The sequence below is a fragment of the Schistocerca americana genome, chromosome 7 (assembly GCF_021461395.2).
Source record: "Schistocerca americana isolate TAMUIC-IGC-003095 chromosome 7, iqSchAmer2.1, whole genome shotgun sequence".
NCBI classification, from domain to species: Eukaryota; Metazoa; Arthropoda; class Insecta; order Orthoptera; family Acrididae; genus Schistocerca; species Schistocerca americana.
Window position 1 is genome coordinate 389,124,174 of NC_060125.1, and position 20,482 is coordinate 389,144,655.

The 20,482-nt window shown below is 43.2% G+C and overlaps 1 protein-coding gene across 1 annotated transcript in view; it reads left to right on the forward strand.

Annotated features, from left to right (window-relative positions):
- LOC124622008 (cytochrome P450 4C1-like) overlaps positions 1 to 20,482 on the forward strand; it is a 77,500-nt gene that overhangs the window by 37,153 nt on the left and 19,865 nt on the right. Inside the window, exons 5-8 of the mRNA XM_047147559.1 lie at positions 6,991 to 7,060; positions 14,397 to 14,523; positions 19,942 to 20,014; positions 20,104 to 20,213. Of these exons, the coding sequence (XP_047003515.1) occupies positions 6,991 to 7,060; positions 14,397 to 14,523; positions 19,942 to 20,014; positions 20,104 to 20,213 (380 nt within the window). The remainder of the gene's footprint in view (positions 1 to 6,990; positions 7,061 to 14,396; positions 14,524 to 19,941; positions 20,015 to 20,103; positions 20,214 to 20,482) is intronic.

A 20,482-nucleotide genomic window follows, 5' to 3' on the forward strand; every position in this document is an offset into this window, starting at 1 on the left:
GGTGGGATATAAGATGCACGGAAAGGGAGGGAGGGAGAGAGAGAGAGAGAGAGAGAGAGAGAGAGCTGTGTGTGAGTCCAGTAATAAGTTCGTATTGAGGCCGTGAGAACAACAAGTATATATTTACCTTCTCTAATTGTCTGCACAGCAACATCCCAGGTGTTACATGCTACACCCACTGTCCCTGCTGTCGAGACATCTTCGCGGGTACCGGGCGCAGTTGGGCCACCCTCTCCCCAAGGGGAGTGGCGGGTTCAGCGGCGTTCGCGGCGCATGAGGCGGAGGGTAAATGTGGAGGCTGGCCGTGTGGCATCGCCCGCTCTGCCTGTGAGAGGACATGTGGCTGCTCCTGCAGCAAGGTCCTAGCAGGCACACGGGGGGAGGGGTTTATCAGTTATTGGGAGCTCCAACGTTAGGCGGGTGATGGAGCCCCTTAGGGAAATAGCGGAAAGGTCGGGGAAGAAGGCCAGTCTGCTTGCCGGGGGGTCTCATCCGAGATGTGGAGGAGGCCCTGCCGGCGGCGATAGAGAGCACTGGGTGCACCCGACTGCAAGTTGTTGCTCATGTCGGCACCAATGACTCCTGCCGTCTGGGTTCAGAGGTCATCCTCAGTTCGTACAGGCGGTTGGCGGAATTGGTGAAGGCGGAAAGCCTCGCTCGCGGGGTGGAATCAGAGCTAACTATTTGTAGTATCGTTCCCAGAACCGATCGCGGTCCTCTGGTTTGGAGCCGAGTGGAAGCTTAAACCAGAGGCTCAAACGATTCTGCGGAGATCTGGGGTGCAAATTTCTCGACCTCCGCTATCGGGTGGAGAAATGTAGGGTCCCCCTGGATAGGTCAGGCGTGCACTGCACGCCGGAAGCGGCTACAAGGGTAGCGGAGTTCGTGTGGAGTGCACATGGGGGTTTTTTAGGTTAGAGAATTCCCTCCCTAGGCCCGACAAGACGCCTCCTGAGACGCGGCAAGGTAGGAGTAGGCAAAATGCAACAGGGAATAACAATATTAATGTGCTAATAGTAAACTGCGGGAGCGTCTATAGAAAGGTCCCAGAACTGCTCTCATTAATAAACGGTCACAACGCCCATATACACTCCTGGAAATGGAAAAAAGAACACATTGACACCGGTGTGTCAGACCCACCATACTTGCTCCGGACACTGCGAGAGGGCTGTACAAGCAATGATCACACGCACGGCACAGCGGACACACCAGGAACCGCGGTGTTGGCCGTCGAATGGCGCTAGCTGCGCAGCATTTGTGCACCGCCGCCGTCAGTGTCAGCCAATTTGCCGTGGCATAAGGAGCTCCATCGCAGTCTTTAACACTGGTAGCATGCCGCGACAGCGTGGACGTGAACCGTATGAGCAGTTGACGGACTTTGAGCGAGGGCGTATAGTGGGCATGCGGGAGGCCGGGTGGACGTACCCCCCGAATCGCTCAGCACGTGGGGCGTGAGGTCTCCACAGTACATCGATGTTGTCGCCAGTGGTCGGCGGAATGTGCACGTGCCCGTCGACCTGGGACCGGACCGCAGCGACGCACGGATGCACGCCAAGACCGTAGGATCATACGCAGTGCCGTAGGGGACCGCACCGCCACTTCCCAGCAAATTAGGGACACTGTTGCTCCTGGGGTATCGGCGAGGGCCATTCGCAACCGTCTCCATGAAGCTGGGCTACGGTCCCGCACACCGTTAGGCCGTCTTCCGCTCACGCCCCAACATCGTGCAGCCCGCCTCCAGTGGTGTCGCGACAGGCGTGAATGGAGGGACGAGTGGAGACGTGTCGTTTTCAGCGATGAGAGTCGCTTCTGCCTTGGTGCCAATGATGGTCGTATGCGTGTTTGGCGCTGTGCAGGTGAGCGCCACAATCAGGACTGCATACGACCGAGGCACACAGGGCCAACACCCGGCATCATGGTGTGGGGAGCAATCTCCTACACTGGCCGTACACCACTGGTGATCGTCGAGGGGACACTGAATAGTGCACGGTACATCCAAACCGTCATCGAACCCATCGTTCTACCATTCCTAGACTGGCAAGGGAACTTGCTGTTCCAACAGGACAATGCACGTCCGCATGTATCCCGTGCCACCCAATGTGCTCTAGAAGGTGTAAGTCAACTACCCTGGCCAGCAAGATCTCCGGATCTGTCCCCCATTGAGCATGTTTGGGACTGGATGAAGCGTCGTCTCACGCGGTCTGCACGTCCAGCACGAACGCTGGTCCAACTGAGGCGCCAGGTGGAAATGGCATGGCAAGCCGTTCCACAGGACTACATCCAGCATCTCTACGATCGTCTCCATGGGAGAATAGCAGCCTGCATTGCTGCGAAAGGTGGATATACACTGTACTAGTGCCGACATTGTGCATGCTCTGTTGCCTGTGTCTATGTGCCTGTGGTTCTGTCAGTGTGATCATGTGATGTATCTGACCCCAGGAATGTGTCAATAAAGTTTCCCCTTCCTGGGACAATGAATTCACGGTGTTCTTATTTCAATTTCCAGGAGTGTAGTACTAGGGACAGAAAGTTGGCTGAAACCAGACGTAAACAGTAATGAAATTCTAAACTCAGATTGGAATGGCCGGCCGCGGTGGTCTAGCGGTTCTGGCGCTGCAGTCCGGAACCGCGGGACTACTGCGGTCGCAGGTTCGAATCCTGCCTCGGGCATGGGTGTCTGTGGTGTCCTTAGGTTGGTTAGGTTTAAGTAGTTCTAAGTTCTAGGGGACTTATGACCTAAGATGTTGAGTCCCATAGTTCTCAGAGCCATTTGAACCATTTTGAACCAGATTGGAATGTATACCGCAGAGACAGGCTGGACAATGAAGGGGGAGGCGTGTTTATAGCGATAAGAAGTGCAATAGTATCGAAGGAAATTGACGGAGATCCGAAATGTGAAATGATTTGGGTGAAGGTTACGGTTAAAGCAGGCTCAGACATGGTAATTGGATGTCTCTATAGGCCCCCTGGCTCAGCAGCTGTTGTGGCTGAGCACCTGAAGGATAATTTGGAGAATATTTCGAGAAGATTTCCCCACCATGTTATAGTTCTGGGTGGAGATTTCAATTTGCCAGATATAAACTGGGAGACTCAAACGTTCATAACGGGTGGCAGGGACAAAGAATCCAGTGAAATTTTTTTAAGTGCTTTATCTGAAAACTACCTTGAGCAGTTAAACAGAGAACCGACTCGTGGCGATAACATATTAGACCTTCTGGTGACAAACAGACCCGAACTATTTGAAACAGTTAACGCAGAACAGGGAATCAGCGATCATAAAGCGGTTACGGCATCGATGATTTCAGCCGTAAATAGAAATATTAAAAAAGGTAGGAAGATTTTTCTATTTAGCAAAACTGACAAAAAGCAGACTACAGAGTACCTGACGGCTCAACACAAAAGTTTTATCTCAAGTACAGATAGTGTTGAGGGTCAGTGGACAAAGTTCAAAACCATCGTACAATATGCGTTGGATGAGATGGAAAAGAGCCACCGTGGTACAACAACCGAGTTAGAAAACTGCTGCGGAAGCAAAGGGAACTTCACAGCAAACGTAAACATAGCCAAAGCCTTGCATACAAACAAAAATTACGCGAAGCGAAATGTAGTGTGAGGAGGGCTATGCGAGAGGCGTTCAATGAATTCGAAAGTAAAGTTCTATATACTGACTTGGCAGAAAATCCTAAGAAATTTTGGTCTTATGTCAAAACAGTAGGTGGATCAAAACAAAATGTCCAGACACTCTGTGACCAATATGGTACTGAAACAGAGGATGACAGACTAAAGGCCGAAATACTAAATGTCTTTTTCCAAAGCTGTTTCACAGAGGAAGACTGCACTGTAGTTCCTTCTCTAGATTGTCGTACAGATGACAAAATGGTAGATATCTAAATAGACGACAGAGGGATAGAGAAACAATTAAAATCGCTCAAAAGAGGAAAGGCCGCTGGACCTGATGGGATACCAGTTCGATTTTACACAGAGCACGCGAAGGAACTTGCCCCCCATCTTGCAGCGGTGTACCGTAGGTCTCTAGAAGAGCGTAGCGTTCCAAAGGATTGGAAAAGGGCACATGTCATCCCAGCTTTCAAGAAGGGACGTCGAACAGATGTGCAGAACTATAGACCTATATCTCTAACGTCGATCAGTTGTAGAATTTTGGAACACGTATTATGTTCGAGTATAATGACTTTTCTGGAGACTAGAAATCTACTCTGTAGGAATCAGCATGGGTTTCGGAAAAGACGGTCGTGTGAAACCCAGCTCGCGCTATTCGTCTACGAGACTCAGAGGGCCATAGACACGGGTTCACAGTTAGATGCCGTGTTTCTTGACTTCCGCAAGGCGTTCGATACAGTTCCCCACAGTCGTTTAATGAACAAAGTAAGAGCATATGGACTATCAGACCAATTGTGTGATGGGATTGAAGAGTTCCTAGATAACAGAACGCAGCATGTCATTCTTAATGGAGAGAAGTCTTCCGAAGTAAGAGTGATTTCAGGTGTGCCGCAGGGGAGTGTCATAGGACCGTTGCTATTCACAATATACATAAATGACATTGTGGATGACATCGGAAGTTCACTGAGGCTTTTTGCAGATGATGCTGTAGTGTATCGAGAGGCTGTAACAGTGGAAAATTGTACTGAAATGCAGGAGGATCTGCAGCGAATTGACGCATGGTGCAGGGAATGGGAATTGAATCTCAATGTAGACAAGTGTAATGTGCTGCGAATACATAGAAAGATAGATCCCATATCATTTAGCTACAAAATAGCAGGTCAGCAACTGGAAGCAGTTAATTCCATAAATTATCTGGGAGTACGCATTAGGAGTGATTTAAAATGGAATGAGCATATAAAGGTTATCGTCGGTAAAGCAGATGACAGACTGAGATTAATTGGAAGAATCCTAAGGAAATGCAAGCCGAAAACAAAGGAAGTAGGTTACAGTACACTTGTTCGCCCACTGCCTGAATATTGCTCACCAGTGTGGGATCCGTATCAGCGGCTCCACACGTGGGCCCCCTTTTTCCTGTCCCAGCCTTGATGGAAGGGTGGAACATTCCGAGACTGCTACAACACTTAGTAATAACCATTATTATTGTACATACATTATAGCAAACAACATTGAAATTATACAAATATAGTGGTCCTAAACCACTTCAGAATTTTAAATGAACTTGGGCCAATATGACTCTACGATGTTTTCGCCGCATCTTGTGTTGAAAAATATAGATCCACCTAATAAAATTTGTGGAATTGTTTCTAAGTTATAGACTGAACAACAATGTGGATTGAAGGTCCGCCTTGGTGAAAAATACTTTTAATTTTATTCTCCCCCCCCCCCCCCCCCCCCAACTAGTTTCAGCCACAGTATCCCAATTACCATTGGGTTTTTTTTTCTTTATTCTGAAACATGACGAACAGTTTTATAATAACTTATTTCCTTTAAGTCTCAGAGCACGGCTTCTCCACTGACCGTTGTTTCCGGCATATTTTCTGTGTTTTGGAGCCGTTTCTTCGTCGTACAGCATTACATTTGCAGCTGTATGAGCGGTTGTTATTAACAAATATGAAAAAGTTGACTTACATACGTCAGCGTTATACTACTCGAGAACGTAGTAGTGTTGTGGGTACAGTTTTGGTATGCACTAGTTTGTTACGTAACTTGCCCTGTCCTAGTGTTCTTTGGTCGGCTTGTAGAAAAACGTAACTTTTACATCTTCGTCATAATTCAAAACTTTACGCCATCTGGCTCTTCGCGTGTGTTGTGAGAATGTATCGCAAAATACAATGACGTAATATTCTGAATTATGACCAAGTTGTAATAATTACGTTTTTATGTGTTTAAAGGTATCTGCAAGCAGACCAATGAACGTGAATACATGAAAAATTACATAACAACATGTGCACACCAAAACTGTATCCACATCACTGCCACAATTCCCAATAGCATATCGTAAACTTATCTAAGTCCACTTTTTCGTATCTGTTAATAACAACAGCTTATGCAGTTGATGACATGCAGTATGCGAAAGAAATGGCGGCAAAACACAGAAAACATGCTAGGAACAACTATAACCAACGTAGAAACCATGCTGTGACTTAAATAAGGTATTATAAAACTATTGACAAAATACAGTATTTGGAAACACAGTACAGATGTAATAATGTTTTACAATGTTCGTAATGTTGCTAATTTTGCATGTTTTAGATGAAGGAAAAACTCACTGATGTGCCGATAATGTTGCTGAAATTAGTTTGTAAAGAAAATGAATAAAAACAACTTTCTTGCCCTTAAGCGGACTCACAATACCCATTGTTGTTTTTATGCAAATACGGCCCAATTGAAAAGTTTCAAGATAAAATGATTATAGACTGAAAATAAATACAAAACTGGAAAAAAACAAACCCATCAGGATATTAGTAATTTACGACGTCATAAATTTACTTAATACTAGGAAGATTAAATTGGCATCTTCGAAAACAAGGATTGTGCTTAAACAAAAGGACAGTTATTTAACAAAGATAATCGGAGCTGCTAAAGAAAAGCAATGAAAATCTTATAAAAAACTGTTTCCTTTTTTGATGAATTTAATGTGTCAGTTAAGGTCTATTCATTATCAATTCTTAAAATATCGAAAGGATTTACTGACTTATTTTTTTTAATTTTTGGGGTCCTCTGGTTGTATACACATTACTGCAACAAATGTATGCTATTGACATTTTGTTTGCAAGTGTCATATGCAAGCTTTCTTATGTAAGCATTACTCTTGGTTTACAGGTGTAGCGTCGGAGTGATTTTCATCGAGAAAATAATATATTCAGGCAAAATAGTGCATGTCAAAAATTTGTTGCCAGCGTAACAGATTCCTTTGTCACAGGGTACTTTCATAATGTATAAGGCTCCAGACATTTATACTTCTTTGTATTTTCTTTTTAAAAGAATTTGAAATACCTTTAGACTGATGCTTCCTTCTCGTATGCCCAGAAACAGCAATGGGGACTTCAGTCAATGCTCAGAATCAGACGCAATCTGCTTATGTCAACGCCGTTACCAGGTACGTGTTGGAAATGAAACTTATTCACTTATAGATAACACAATATTAGTGTATCTACCGACTTTTCTAGGATAGATTGAAATTATCTTTGAGTAAAATCGTATTTTGTTTAATAAAAGTTGTGAATTAAATTGCGAAGAAGTACTTTAATCTCTTCCTAGACATTTACAATAGCCAACATTTAAGACAAGGATTTAATTCTACAGATAACACAATAAATACTGTACGACAATAGCTTACTTAATGCTATTATGAAACCATAGTTTATTTGTAAGTCAGCATGTACAGAAATAACATTAAATATCAGTCACTATTTTAAAAAGAGGCACTTCTTTATTAAAGTCATAACCCGTTTCAGGCCAAATACTCGTTTTCAGAATTCTGCACTCTTACGTACTGCGTGAAGATGGCACCGTGTAGTCTACTGTTTAACAGTGTGAGAAATAGTTATTTTTTTCACTATCACTTTTTTTTAAATTTGAATCGATGCTTCCAGTTACAAATTACAAATATATGTTCTAATGCAAAAAATCTTGGTAGCAAGAAGGAATAATTCACATTAATGTGAAAGTGTCATAAGGTGCATTTAGGCTGGAAAACTATCGTAAGTGAGCTTTTGGGTAACACCCTCCACGTGAAGATCGTGCTTCTGGAGAACTGGAGAACACTGCACAGATCCTACACGTAACAGAAACACGTAACAAGTTGAACCTGCTAGAAGAAATATAAATACATATATACCAGTGTAAGATAGCATAGCTCGCCCGGTTAGCCGTGCGATCTAACGCACTGACTTTCGGACGAAAAGGCTTGCCGGTCCCTGGCACGAATCCGCCCGGCGGATAAGTGTCGAGGTCCGGAGTGCCGGCCAGTCTGTGGATGGTTTTTAGGCGGTTTTCCATCTGTCTCGGCGAATGCGGGCTGTTTCCCCTTATTCCGCCTCAGTTACACTGTGTCGACAATTGCTGCGCAAACACTATCTCCACGTACTCGTACACCACAATTACTCTACACGCATACATTGGGATTACACTCGTCTGGTGTAAGACGTCCCCAGGGAGTCCACTGGGGGCCGAACCGCATAATAACCGTGGGTTCGGTGTGGGGCGGCGGTAGGGTGAGTGGACTGCTCTGGCTTGTTGTGGGGTTGTGAACCACTGAGGGCTACGGCGGGGACGAAGCCTCTCCGTGGTTTCTAGGTCCTCAGTTTCATACAGTACAATACAACACAATACACCATAACATCTGCTGAATGAGCAGGCTGAACTAGCAAATGAAAATCTCTTTCTAAACTTCCACCTTTCATGCTATGTTGTACAATTCATAAGATTATTGATACATTACCTAAGTTCACTATGTGACCTTTGTATTAGAATTATTTACATGAAACAATTTACCTGAGCTCTAAAAGTATCATTAGAGAAAAAACACTGATACATTGTAAATGTGTCTCCGTACTAGTTGGTAATTAGAATATGTACTCCCAATATATCGTTCTATGCAGAGGGTCTTGTAAGTTCCTGAGCTTGCTGTTAATACGTATACATATGTAACACTATTTTAACAGATAATGTATTCAGATATGTTACAATGTTATGTCAAATTTTAATTAATTTGCTGTACAACTCAAGCTCATAGGTTAACTTAAGTGCAGTCACGCATAGAAGTAAGAACAAAAAATTAAAAAAAGAAAAGCAATGAAAATTTACTACACGTCACGGATAAGCAGATTTCTATATGTTCTACTGTAAGTTTCTGTTCCATTAATTTCAACATTGAACAACCGTGTAGATATGACGATAACATTTGTGTGCCTCTGCTCCGTAGAAAATCTATGGACATTTAAAAACGTTACTGTTTATAGAGCTCATGACTGGCGCTTGTACGCCAGAAAAGTCTGGGTCAATAACTGTGAAGTACTGCCGAGTGAAACTTGCTAACAGTACAAGTGAAATTATTCATTATTGTATGTGCTTCATGATGCGAAGCTGTTGATCAAATTAAATAACGTGTACTGGAACGTACATAGTTTTCCTAGTAAAAAATCGGAATATACGAAAGTACGAATTCAAGATTATTTTTTCGTACCTGCTGTAACCATTTTTGCAAGCAGAGCACACATTTCGGTGTCTGACTAAAAATATCATTTAAAATTAATCAACTGTAACTTTAAGAAAGAAATAATTATTTGTCACGTGGTGCAACAGCAGCTATCACGGGGTAAAGAGTACGTACTGCCTCACATGTGAATGCAAGCATCTGAAGTTGGGCATACGCATCTGTTGTCGGCAATGCTTTGAATAAACATGTAAACGATCATAAAGTGGTTCCTCCTGTGTTTTTAATATTCTCCCAATATACACAACTTCGAAATAATACAGGGTGAGTATAATTAAAGATCCAGTTTCAGTACGCTGTAAACGTCTGAACCATTGCTCAGAATGAAGTCAAATTGGAACGGAATATTATCGAAGAAAAGGAAATGTTACGGAAACAAAAAAATTAACGAACATTTTACCGCTAGATGGAGCTGTGACAGGCAGAATATGGGAACATAAAAGACTCAGGATACACGGCTGTTCCTCAGGTTGCGTTTGAGACGCCCAGCATGAGAATGTCAATGCAGGATTGCGCGCTGCTGGTAAAAATCTTTAACAAGAACGGTAACTATGCACTAGTCGGCCTGCAGACGTTCTGGACGCCCAAGGGTATGAAAAGAGGCGTTGATCCGATTTCTGACAAGGTTATGGAGCAAATGATTATGAAATTCGAAAAGACAGATTCTTTTGAAGTTCAATGTGACAGAGGGGAGTGTAAGATGTGACAACAACATTACGGGTGAGGCTAGACGTTGGCGTACAAACATGCAGTGCAGGGGGAATTGCCCGAACTTTAGACATACGTGTGAGCACTGTGCATAAATGTCTACGAACATCCTGCATTGCTGTCCATACAAAATTACCCACATTCCGGAGTTGCCTCATACTGACCCGCCAGTCAGACAAACTTTTACTTTAGAATTTCTTGCTCGAGTGGAATAAATGACAATAAATGACCTTGGAACATTCTGTGTACAGACGAAGTCCATTTCCATCTGCAGAGACTTTTATATACAGGGTGGTCAATTGATCGTGACAGGGCCAAATACCTCACGAAATAAGCGTCAAACATAAAAACTACGAAGAACGAAAGTCTAGCTTGAAGGGGAAAACCAGATGGCGCTATGGTGGGCCCGCTAGATGACGCTGCCATGGGTCAAACGGATATCAACTGCGTTTTTAAAAATAGGAAACCCCATTTTTTATTACATATTCGTGTAGCACATAAAGAAATATGAATACTTTAGCTGGATGGCGCTGTCATAGTCACAAACATATGGCTCACAATTTTAGACGAACAGTTGGTAACAGGTAGGTTTTTTAAATTAAAACACAGAATGTAGGTACGTTTGAATATTTTATTTCGGTTGTTCCAATGTGATACATGTACCCTTGTGAACTTATCATTTCTGAGAACGCATGCTGTTACAACGTGATTACCTGTCAATACCACATTAATGCAATAAATGCTCAAAATGATGTCCGTCAACTTCAATGCATTTGGCAATACGTGTAACGACATTCCTCTCAACAGCGAGTAGGTCGCCTTCCGTAATGTTCGCACATGCATTGACAATTCGCTGACACATGTTGTCAGGCGTTGTCGGTGGACCACGATAGCAAATATCCTTCAACTTTCCCCACAGAAAGAAATCCGGGGACGTCAGATCCGGTGAACATGCGAGCCATGGTATGGTGCTTCGACGACCAATCCACCTGTCTTGAAATATGCAATTCAATACCGCTTCAAGTGAAACATCTTGAGGTAACATCGGTAGAACATTACGTAGGAAATCAGCATACATTGCACCATTTAGATTGGAATCGATAAAATGGGGGCCAATTATCCTTCCTCCCATAATGCCGCACCATACATTAACCCGTCAAGGTCGCCGATGTTCCACTTCTCGCAGCCATCGTGGATTTTCTGTTGCCCAATAGTGCATATTATGCCGGTTTACGTTACCGCTGTTGGTGAATGACGCTTCGTCGCTATATAGAACGCGTACAAAAAATCTGTCACCGTCCCGTAATTTCTCTTGTGCCCAGTGGCAGAACTGTACACGACATTCAAAGTCGTCGCCATGCAACTCCTGGTGCATAGAAATATGGTACGGGTGCAATCGATGTGGATGTAGCCTTTCTCAACACCGATGTTTTTGAGATTCCCGATTCTTGCGCAATTTGTCTGCTACTGATGTGCGGATTAGTCGCGACAGCAGCTAAAACACCTACTTGGGCATCATTTGTTGCAGGTCGTGGTTGACGTTTCTCATGTGGCTGAACACTTCCTGTTTCCTTAAATAACGAAACTATCCGGCGAACGGTCCGGACACTTGGATGATGTCGTCCAGGATACCGAGCAGCATACATAGCATTTTGATCTAAGTAGCCATATATCAACACGATATCGACCTTGTCCACAATTGGTAAACGGTCCATTTTAACACGGGTAATGTATCACGAAGCAAATGCCGTCCGCACTGACGGAATGTTTCGTGATACCACGTACTTATACGTTTGTGACTATTACAGCGCCATCTTCGACAAAGCGAAAAAAGTGGTCCAACTAAAACATTCATATTTCTTTACGTACTACACGAATATGTAATAAAAAATAGAGGTTCCTATTTTTAAAAGAAACGCATTCGATATCCGCGTGACCTATGGCAGCGTCATCTAGTGGGCCAACCATAGCGCCATCTGGTATCCCCCCTCAAGCTAAACGAGTTTCGTTCTTTATAGTTTTTGCGTTTGAAGCTTATTTCGTGAGATATTTGGCCTGGTTACGATCAATGGACCACCCTGTATACAGAATTGCAGAGTGTGGGCAACGGAATATCTGTTCACACCTAAACCGGTAGCGCTTCATTTTGCATAGGTAACTGGTGTGGGTAGACGGCATCGTTCAACGTAAGGCCATATTTCTTCGAGGACATGGGTGCTGCGCGTCTTGTTCTTGTACCGTCACTGGCAAACGCTGTGTGAGTCTTTTGCGCACCTACGTCATTACAGCGCTTCAACAGTTTGGATATGTGAATAGGATAATTTTTATGCAGGTTGGCGCTCCTCTGCACATTGCACAGCCAGGAATCAGCTGCTTCACAGGCGTTTTCGAACTGCTGTAATTATCTGCCGTCAATCACCTGATATTAATCCATGTGACTTCTGGCTGTGGGGTTATCTGAAAGATGCTATATTCAGTGCTCTCAATTACGAGCGTAGCAGGACTGAAGACGCATTGTTCAACGCACTCTGAACGTGGCCACTGACACAGTCCAGTCGGCCGTGAAACATGCAGTTTCCTATTTTCAGCTTGTGGCAGAAAACGGTGGACAGCATATTGAAAATGTCTTCCGACAGTCTCACGACAACTAAAAATCACGGTAAGTGGAAGTACTATTCGCGCAGCAGCGGTTCTGTACAGACTTAATGATGTAAATAGGTAGGAATCGAGAATCTGGACGCTTTTCATCCTCTGTCGACATCGACACTGGCATGATATCGATCCTGGGCATTCCCAGACATTCAGGAATGTTTTAACTTTAAATTTCAATTTTTTATGTAATTTTGCATTCGCCATTGTAATTTTCATTTATTTTATTAATTTTGGAGCTATGTTAAGATGTCATGCTAACTGGCAATTAAAGACACGTTGGATTCGTCTTCTCTTGTCCCTGTTGCGATTGCTGGTAAGATTCGACGGACGTCTCCAGAGAAGAAAACAATACTTTCGGCCATAGTATTACTGCTGTTATGCAAATTTCGATTTGTTCTGTGGAGTCCTTCAACGCATATTTTATAGGATACTGGAATCCCATTCCAAACAATGGCACTGCAGTCCTGCTCGAATTACCAGTATAATTTTGCTTTTACATCTTAGAGACGCTAGAACAGCAGTCGACCGCCCTTAACGTCTGTCACAGCCAGGTGACAAAGTCATCGTTTTCAAAGCGGCAGGGGACGTCGTTCCATCGTAGTTCAGCCAGTCACCACGAAATATTTGTAAATTACACACACGAACCTTGCTCGAGAATCACTCTACCTGCTACTGAGAACCAGATCAGAATCTCTACGGTACTTTCTGATATTTTTAACTGATCATGAAGCCTCTAATAACAAGAAAATATTTTTTATGTGGTATAAATACAATTTAATAATTTTCGGATTTTTTTTTGTTTTACTTGTACTGTGAAACCTTGCTTCTTGCCAAATTTGACGAGTCTACCGTAAAGGGAAGTACACCATATGTTTGGATGAGTGTATTTGCAAGTGCCGGCCGGTGTGGCCGAGCGGTTCTAGGCGCTACAGTCTGGAACCGCGTGACCGCTACGGTCGCAGGTTCGAATCCTGCCTCGGGCATGGATATGTGTGATGTCCATAGGTTTAAGTAGTTCTAAGTTCTAGGGGACTGATGACCTCAGATGTTAAGTCCCATAGTGCTTAGAGCCATTTGAACCATTTGTATTTGCAAGTAAATATATGACATAAGTAAATATGTGACATAAATGACCATATCTTCTGATCGAGTTGGCTGAGAAGCCTAAATTTCTTACTTCGCCAAGGGTCCAATGACCCTAGTATGTGAAATAAATTTTAACATGATCCTTCTGCCCCTCCCTAATAAAAATAAGTGTTAACAGTCGGACAGACAGACCGATACACTGTAAGACAGACATGCTGTTTCTGACCTCAGGATAATTAAAAACCGATGTCGTCGTTGATTTTATGCGGTTTTGACCACAGGACAATCAAAACTCGATTTTTTTTTCATTCAGTGTAATAGGATCTTGCCGTGGTGGACGGGCATACATAAGTGTGCCACAACTATTCAATGCCAAACTTGTGCAGTCATGCACATTGGACAGTACGGATGGTTTTCTAGGCAAGTCACAGTAGCCATTGTACTGCAATTCATTTGTCATTTGTAGGAAGACCAATTTATTTTATGACGCTTAAAGCGCCATCTACTGCAATTCTTTGTTTTCACAACGTGTCTTCCTTCTTCAGTCATATTCCGTTCAAATCTGACGCCATTCCGAGCAGCGTTTCTTGTTTTACAGTGTTTTGAAGCTGGAACTTTAATTAAAATCATCCTATATATAAAACTGTGGTACATATTCAGCAAACGGTAAATCGTGCAGATAATTTGACAAATGTTTAAATGTCTTAAAATTTATCCCAAATCTCAGAGCAAGGATTAGTTTACAAGTTGTGATACTTTTTATTACTTTCAGGATCAGTGAACTAACCGTGGAAAGAATGATTAATCCATGGATGCAGTCTGATTTCATTTTCGAAAGGACTTCGTCAGCAAAAGAGTACTACGACCAACTGAAAATTTTGCACGGATTTACAAAGAAGGTACTGGTAACATGTTCATTCCCCTTGCTTTAAAGATTTAACAAGAAGGCAAGAGAATGTATTTATTAATCTTTTCTACAATTTTACGAAGAAAGTATTGAAAAGATGTTCCCTCCGAATTTTGTGTACGTTTTCTGCAGCTTTACAAACAAGGAATTGACAACTGTTCTCGCCAAATTTTGTATGGCTGTGTCTGGTTGTCAGCGGCTCGGGGTCTCGTGGTAGCGTTCTCGCTTCCCGAGCGCATCCCGGGATCGATTCCCGGCGGGGTCAGGGATTGTCACAATCCCCGCGATGACTTGGTGGTGTTGTGTCGTCTTCCTCATCATCATTCATCCTCCGTTATGGTCGGAGGAAGGCAACGGCAAACCACCTCCATTAGGACCTTGCCTAGTATGGCGGTGCGGGTCTCCCACATCGTTCCCCTACACTCTGTCAAGAAGCATGTGGCTTCACTTCCATTTCCATTTGTCTGGTTGTTCATAGTACCGGCCAATCATTATTTTTATTTATGTTTTCCTGTATCTTAGCAGTATGTGACTGCTCGTAGATGTCGGTAAATGCACTATATGAGATTCACACTGCCCCTAAGATATGAATAACAATCAAAGCAATATCTGGAGCATTAGTGAAGAAATGAAGCAGTCGCGAAATCTGGTGTCTTATTAGACGTGATGCTATATTCTTCTGCTTCTTCCAGCACGAGAACGAGCCTGTTGGTAGAGAGGAGGTCGTTCAATTTAAAATTCAATTCTGGAACGCGGTGTGCAATGATATTCTACAAAGACAAACACCACTATAAAAAAAACCGAAAGTACGTGGAATGATCCAAAGGTCCACTGGCAGTACACCCGTGAGTAGTAATGTAATGGCCCCACATTGCTACATTTTAGATTTTCTGGGGACCCAGCAGTACTTAAGAAGCTCACAATTTCATAGAAAAGAAAAAAGTCTTGCCTATCGGCAGTCAGTCTTTCAGTCTATAATCAGCTCCATACATCGCACCGGAAGCTAGCCTAGCCTAGGAAAATTACGCACCCCCCCTTCCCCGTCCTCCCCCCCCCCCCTCCTCCCTCGCGGCACTGATGAAGTGTCGGGCCCTCTGAAGAAGACTACAGTTGAGTCGTACACAGAAAACTTTAAGAGGGAATGCCATTTGGATGTGCTGTGGCAGGGGGAGTGCCAAAGAGGTCTCAAGCACAAGAGAATACCCCACTGTGTGTCGTCCAACACGTGAAATTAATTCCTGATTGTACAAGAAAATTTTTCGCATTGTTAACACTCATTTAATAACTTATCTGACATTGTTATCACATAAAGTTGGTCATCTAAAACCTAACACGGGATATGTATCACCTGAATTTCATTACGATAAGCAATGTTTTAGATTTTTTCATCTACCTCTATGGCTATTTCACCCTACAGTAGGAAGTTTCCTCGTTCTGTCACGGGCAAGATATCACCACAGACAAACCGTTCTGTACTTTACTGCCACCACGCCACATCCACTTCTTTCACTAACTCAGAATCCTACCTCTCTCTTTTACTTTGCGTTTCTTCTGCCGTACAGGGTCCACCGATTTCACGATTTAATAATTTCTTATTAATCTCTGTGACCAGATATGTTTCCTGTCGCCTCATTCGTCAGTTAATCTAAGGGAGGGAAGTCGTATGGGCCAGCTGTCTGTGTACCGTGAAGCCGTTGTTCTGTGTGTTATCGTGTTTTAACGCTTTGTGTACCGCACTTTCTGGGGAACGAAGACCTGGCGCGTAGCACGTAGCACGGGAACGTAGCGCAACAAAACTACTTCAGGATAATGCGATAATCTTCATCTACATACATGCTCCACAAGCCACTGTACAGTGCGAGGCGGAGGGTACCCTGCACCACAGCTAGTCGTTTCCTTCAGTGTTCCACTCGCAGATACAGCGAGGAATAACGGACTGTCTGTATGCCTCCGTATGGACGATAATTTCTCACGTGTTATCTTTGTGGGCCCTACGCGAAATGTATGTTGGCGACAGTAGGATCGTTCGGCAGTTACCTCCAACTTCCGGTTCTCTTATCTTTTTCAGTAGTTTTCTTCGAAATGAGTGTCTTCTTACCTCCTGAAATTCCCACTCGACCTCCCGAAGCATATCCGTAACATTGCATGGTGATCGAGCCAACCGGTAACAATGTAAGTAGTTAAAAAATTTTTTTTTTAAATGTAAGTAGTTAAAAAAATTTTTTTTTTTTAAAAAAAATTTTTTTTTTTTTTAACTACTTACAACAAATCCAGCAGCTCGCCTCTGAACTGCTTCGATGTCTTCTTTCAATCCGATCTGGTGCGGGTGCCAAACACTCGAACAGTACTAAAAGAATAGATCGCACAAGCGTCTCATATGCGCTCTGCTTTACAGATGACCTCCATTTTCCTAAAATTCTCCCAATGAACCGAAGTCGATCATTCGTCGTCCCCACCACAATCCTCACATGCTCGTTCCATTTCATATCGCTTCGCACCGTTACACCCACATATTTAAGCGACATATTTAAACGACGTGAGTGTGTTAAGCAGGTCGCTAGTAACGCTGTACTCGAACATTTCAGTAAATTACAGTTTTCTACATCAACAGTCAGCTAACATTCATCACGCCAACCAGAAATTTTGAGATCATCTTGTATTAACCTACAGTCCTTCGACACCTTCCCCGTCGAGGAGAACGTACTGGGTTCTATTACTTAAGAAATCTTCTAGCCAATCACATATCTGGGAGCCTATTCCGTATGCACGTACCTCCGGTTACAGTCTCCAGCGGGGTACCGTGTCGAATACTTTTCTGAAGTCTATAAATATGGAATCTGCATTTTGCCGTTCATCCATAGTTCTCAATATATCATGAGAGAAATGAGCAAGCTGGATTTCGCACAAGCGATGCTTTTTAAATCCGAACTGAGTCGTGGACACGAGCTTCTCGATCTCTAGGAAAACTATTATATTCCAACTCAAAATGTGCTCTAGAATTCTGCAGCAAACCGATGTTAAGGTTATTGGTCTGTAATTTTGTGGGTCCGTTCTTTTACCCTTGTTATAAACAGGAGTCACCTGCGCCTTTTGCCAGTCGCTTGGCACTTTGCGCTGGTCGAGAGATTCGCGATAAATGGAATCTATCTACGGGGCCAATGACGTAAAACCGAACTGTGATTCCATCCGGACCTGACGACTTAGTTGTTTTCAACTGTTTCAGTTTTTTCTCTACGCCAAGGACCCTTATTAGAGTGTCATCCGCAAGGGCCTCTGTGCGATCGGCAAACGACGGTAGGTATCTACGATTCTACTGCGTGAACCATTTCTTAAATATGGACTTTAAAACTTCGGCTTTCCTTTTGCTGTCTTCTACTGACAAGCCATACTGGTCAACGAGTGAGTGCATGGAAGCCTTAGACCCGCTTACCCTATTTTACATAGGACCGAAATTTTTTCTCTTCGTTGATTCGTTATGGATCATGGGACGACGGCTGGCATGAACTTCTTGATACAATAATTCACCAACAGCCGTATGTATTGCAGAAATTTATTTTATTTATGAACTTCTATGTGCTACCAGTTTCGGCATTACATTGATGCCATCTTCAGGCCCCACTCGTCATAGTCGTAAAATCGCTATACACGGAAGGAGCCTGGCCACCAAGAGCTGTTGCAGGACGATGTGATTCACGGATCCAGTTATATGGCTCCTTCCGTGTATAGCGATTTTATGACTATGACGAGTGAGGCCTAAAGATGGCATCAATGTGATGCCGAAACTGGTAGCACGTAGAAGTTCATAAAGTGAAATAAATTTCTATAATACATACGGCTGTTGGGAAACTATTGCATCAAGAAAAATTTTTCCGGTTCTCCGCCAGATCTTTATTCATGGTAAGACTGTGGTAGCTGTTGTATGCTTCGCACATAGATCTTTTTACAGACGCACGAATCTCTACTAATCCTTGCCTGTCGTCATTTGTAAGTCTTCTTTTGAATCGAGTATGCTACAGCCTTTGTTTCCTCAGCATTCTCCGAATTTCGTTATTAAACCACGGTGCGTCTTTTCCGCTCTTAATCCACTTACTGGGTACATACCTGTCCTGATCACGATTCACAATCTGTTTAAACTTTGCCCATAATTCCTCTATGTCCATCATTCTGGAACTAAATGATTGCAGTTCATTGTCTAAGTGAGATTCTAATAACTGCTTATCTGGTCTTCCTAGCAGAAACATTCTCCTAGTTGTCTTGACTGATTCATTAACTTTCGTAATGATAGTCGCACTGATCACATCGTGATCAATAATCCCGGTCTCTATACTGACACCATCGATAAAGTCGGTCCTGTTTTTAGCTACAAGGTCCAAGATGCTTCCATTGCGTGTGGGTTGCAGAACTAGCTACTCAAGACAGTTCTCGGAAAATGTGTTCAAAGACTGTCTGTTGTAGCCCCTCCAACGAATCCAAAAAAGGCCCAGTCTATAATCGGTAGGTGAATGTCAGAACCAACTAGTATTGTGTGATCTGGGTATTTATGCACAACTAACCATAGATTTCCTTTGAATGACTCTAGAACTGTCACAACGGAGTCGGGTGGTCGTTAAAAACATCCAATAACTAACTTGGTTTCACTTAGCCTGTTATGCGAGACCAGATAACATCACTATCACACTCAGTATCAACTTCAGTACAGACAACTTTTTTTTCAACTGCGGTGAACGTCCCCCCCCCCCTCCCCCCCCCCCTCCTACACACACACACCTCCCCACCCCGTACGGCATCTAATATGTCTTTCCGATAAACATTCCAAGACTCGATAAATATCATAAATATCTCGGAGCCTTTTACTTTGGATTTTTAGCCAGCTCTCAGTTCCAAGAATAATTTGAAGTTGAGAATTTTCCTGGAGGCCAATAAATATGGGAAATTTGTTTCGAACACTTCAACAGCTTACTGATAAAATTTTTACAGTCGAACTGCCTTTGCTGTGAACGCGGTCTGCCTCCTCAATACGCGTATCGGCTGGCAAGTGTTCGTGAGAGTATCTCAAACTACCGCCTAGACTAAAAACCCCATGTGCACTCCACAAGAGCTCTTTTACCCCAGTAGGTGCTTCCTTTGTATAGCATTTCTAGCAGATAAAAATACAAAGGCACCTCGTGCCACTGTTTAACCATGACGATTGTTATCAGTTTCGGCGTTTTGCTTACTTTTGTTCTGTTCCCATTTATTCAACTTACGCATAATTAAGTAAATAGTGTTGACCATTGTTAGACTTGCTAGCTATGAAGTACTTACTAAAAAGCCGCCATTTCTTCCTTCCAGCAGACGGTAGTGACCATTGCTTGCGATAGTTACTATACCATTAAACCTCTAGCAATCTGACATGCCTTATGTGTTGCAGGTGATAGCTGAGAGGAAATCAACCCGTAAAACGAATGAATCTCAAGTGAAGGCACCGCAGGATGACGACCTAGGTACGTGCTTTCCAGTTTAGAAATCAGACAGAATAATACCGAGTTGTCTGTGGTAAGGATACTCGTTCACAACCTAATTACGATTACAGGTAGAAAACGACGTGTGGCTTTTCTGGACTTGCTGCTGGACGCTTCTGAGGATGGTCAGAAACTTGACGACCAGGAGCTGCAGGAGGAAGTGGACACCTTTATGTTTGAGGTGAGACCTACTATTGCGATAGTTCTGGTACTTGGAAAGAGGGAGACATCAGCAACTGAAATTTAATATATGGAGAAGTTGTTCTGAGTTTAAGGCGTTTAATTATTGTTGCTGCAATAACTTTGATAACAGAAACAGGACAGTAAAAAAGGAAAAGCTGTAGTCTCAGGAGAAGCGTGCGTTTAGTGCAGCAAGGTGGTTCTCGTAATATTCAACATGGACTGAAGATTTCCAGGTATTCGATACCTTCGTGATCCACAGAATGAACG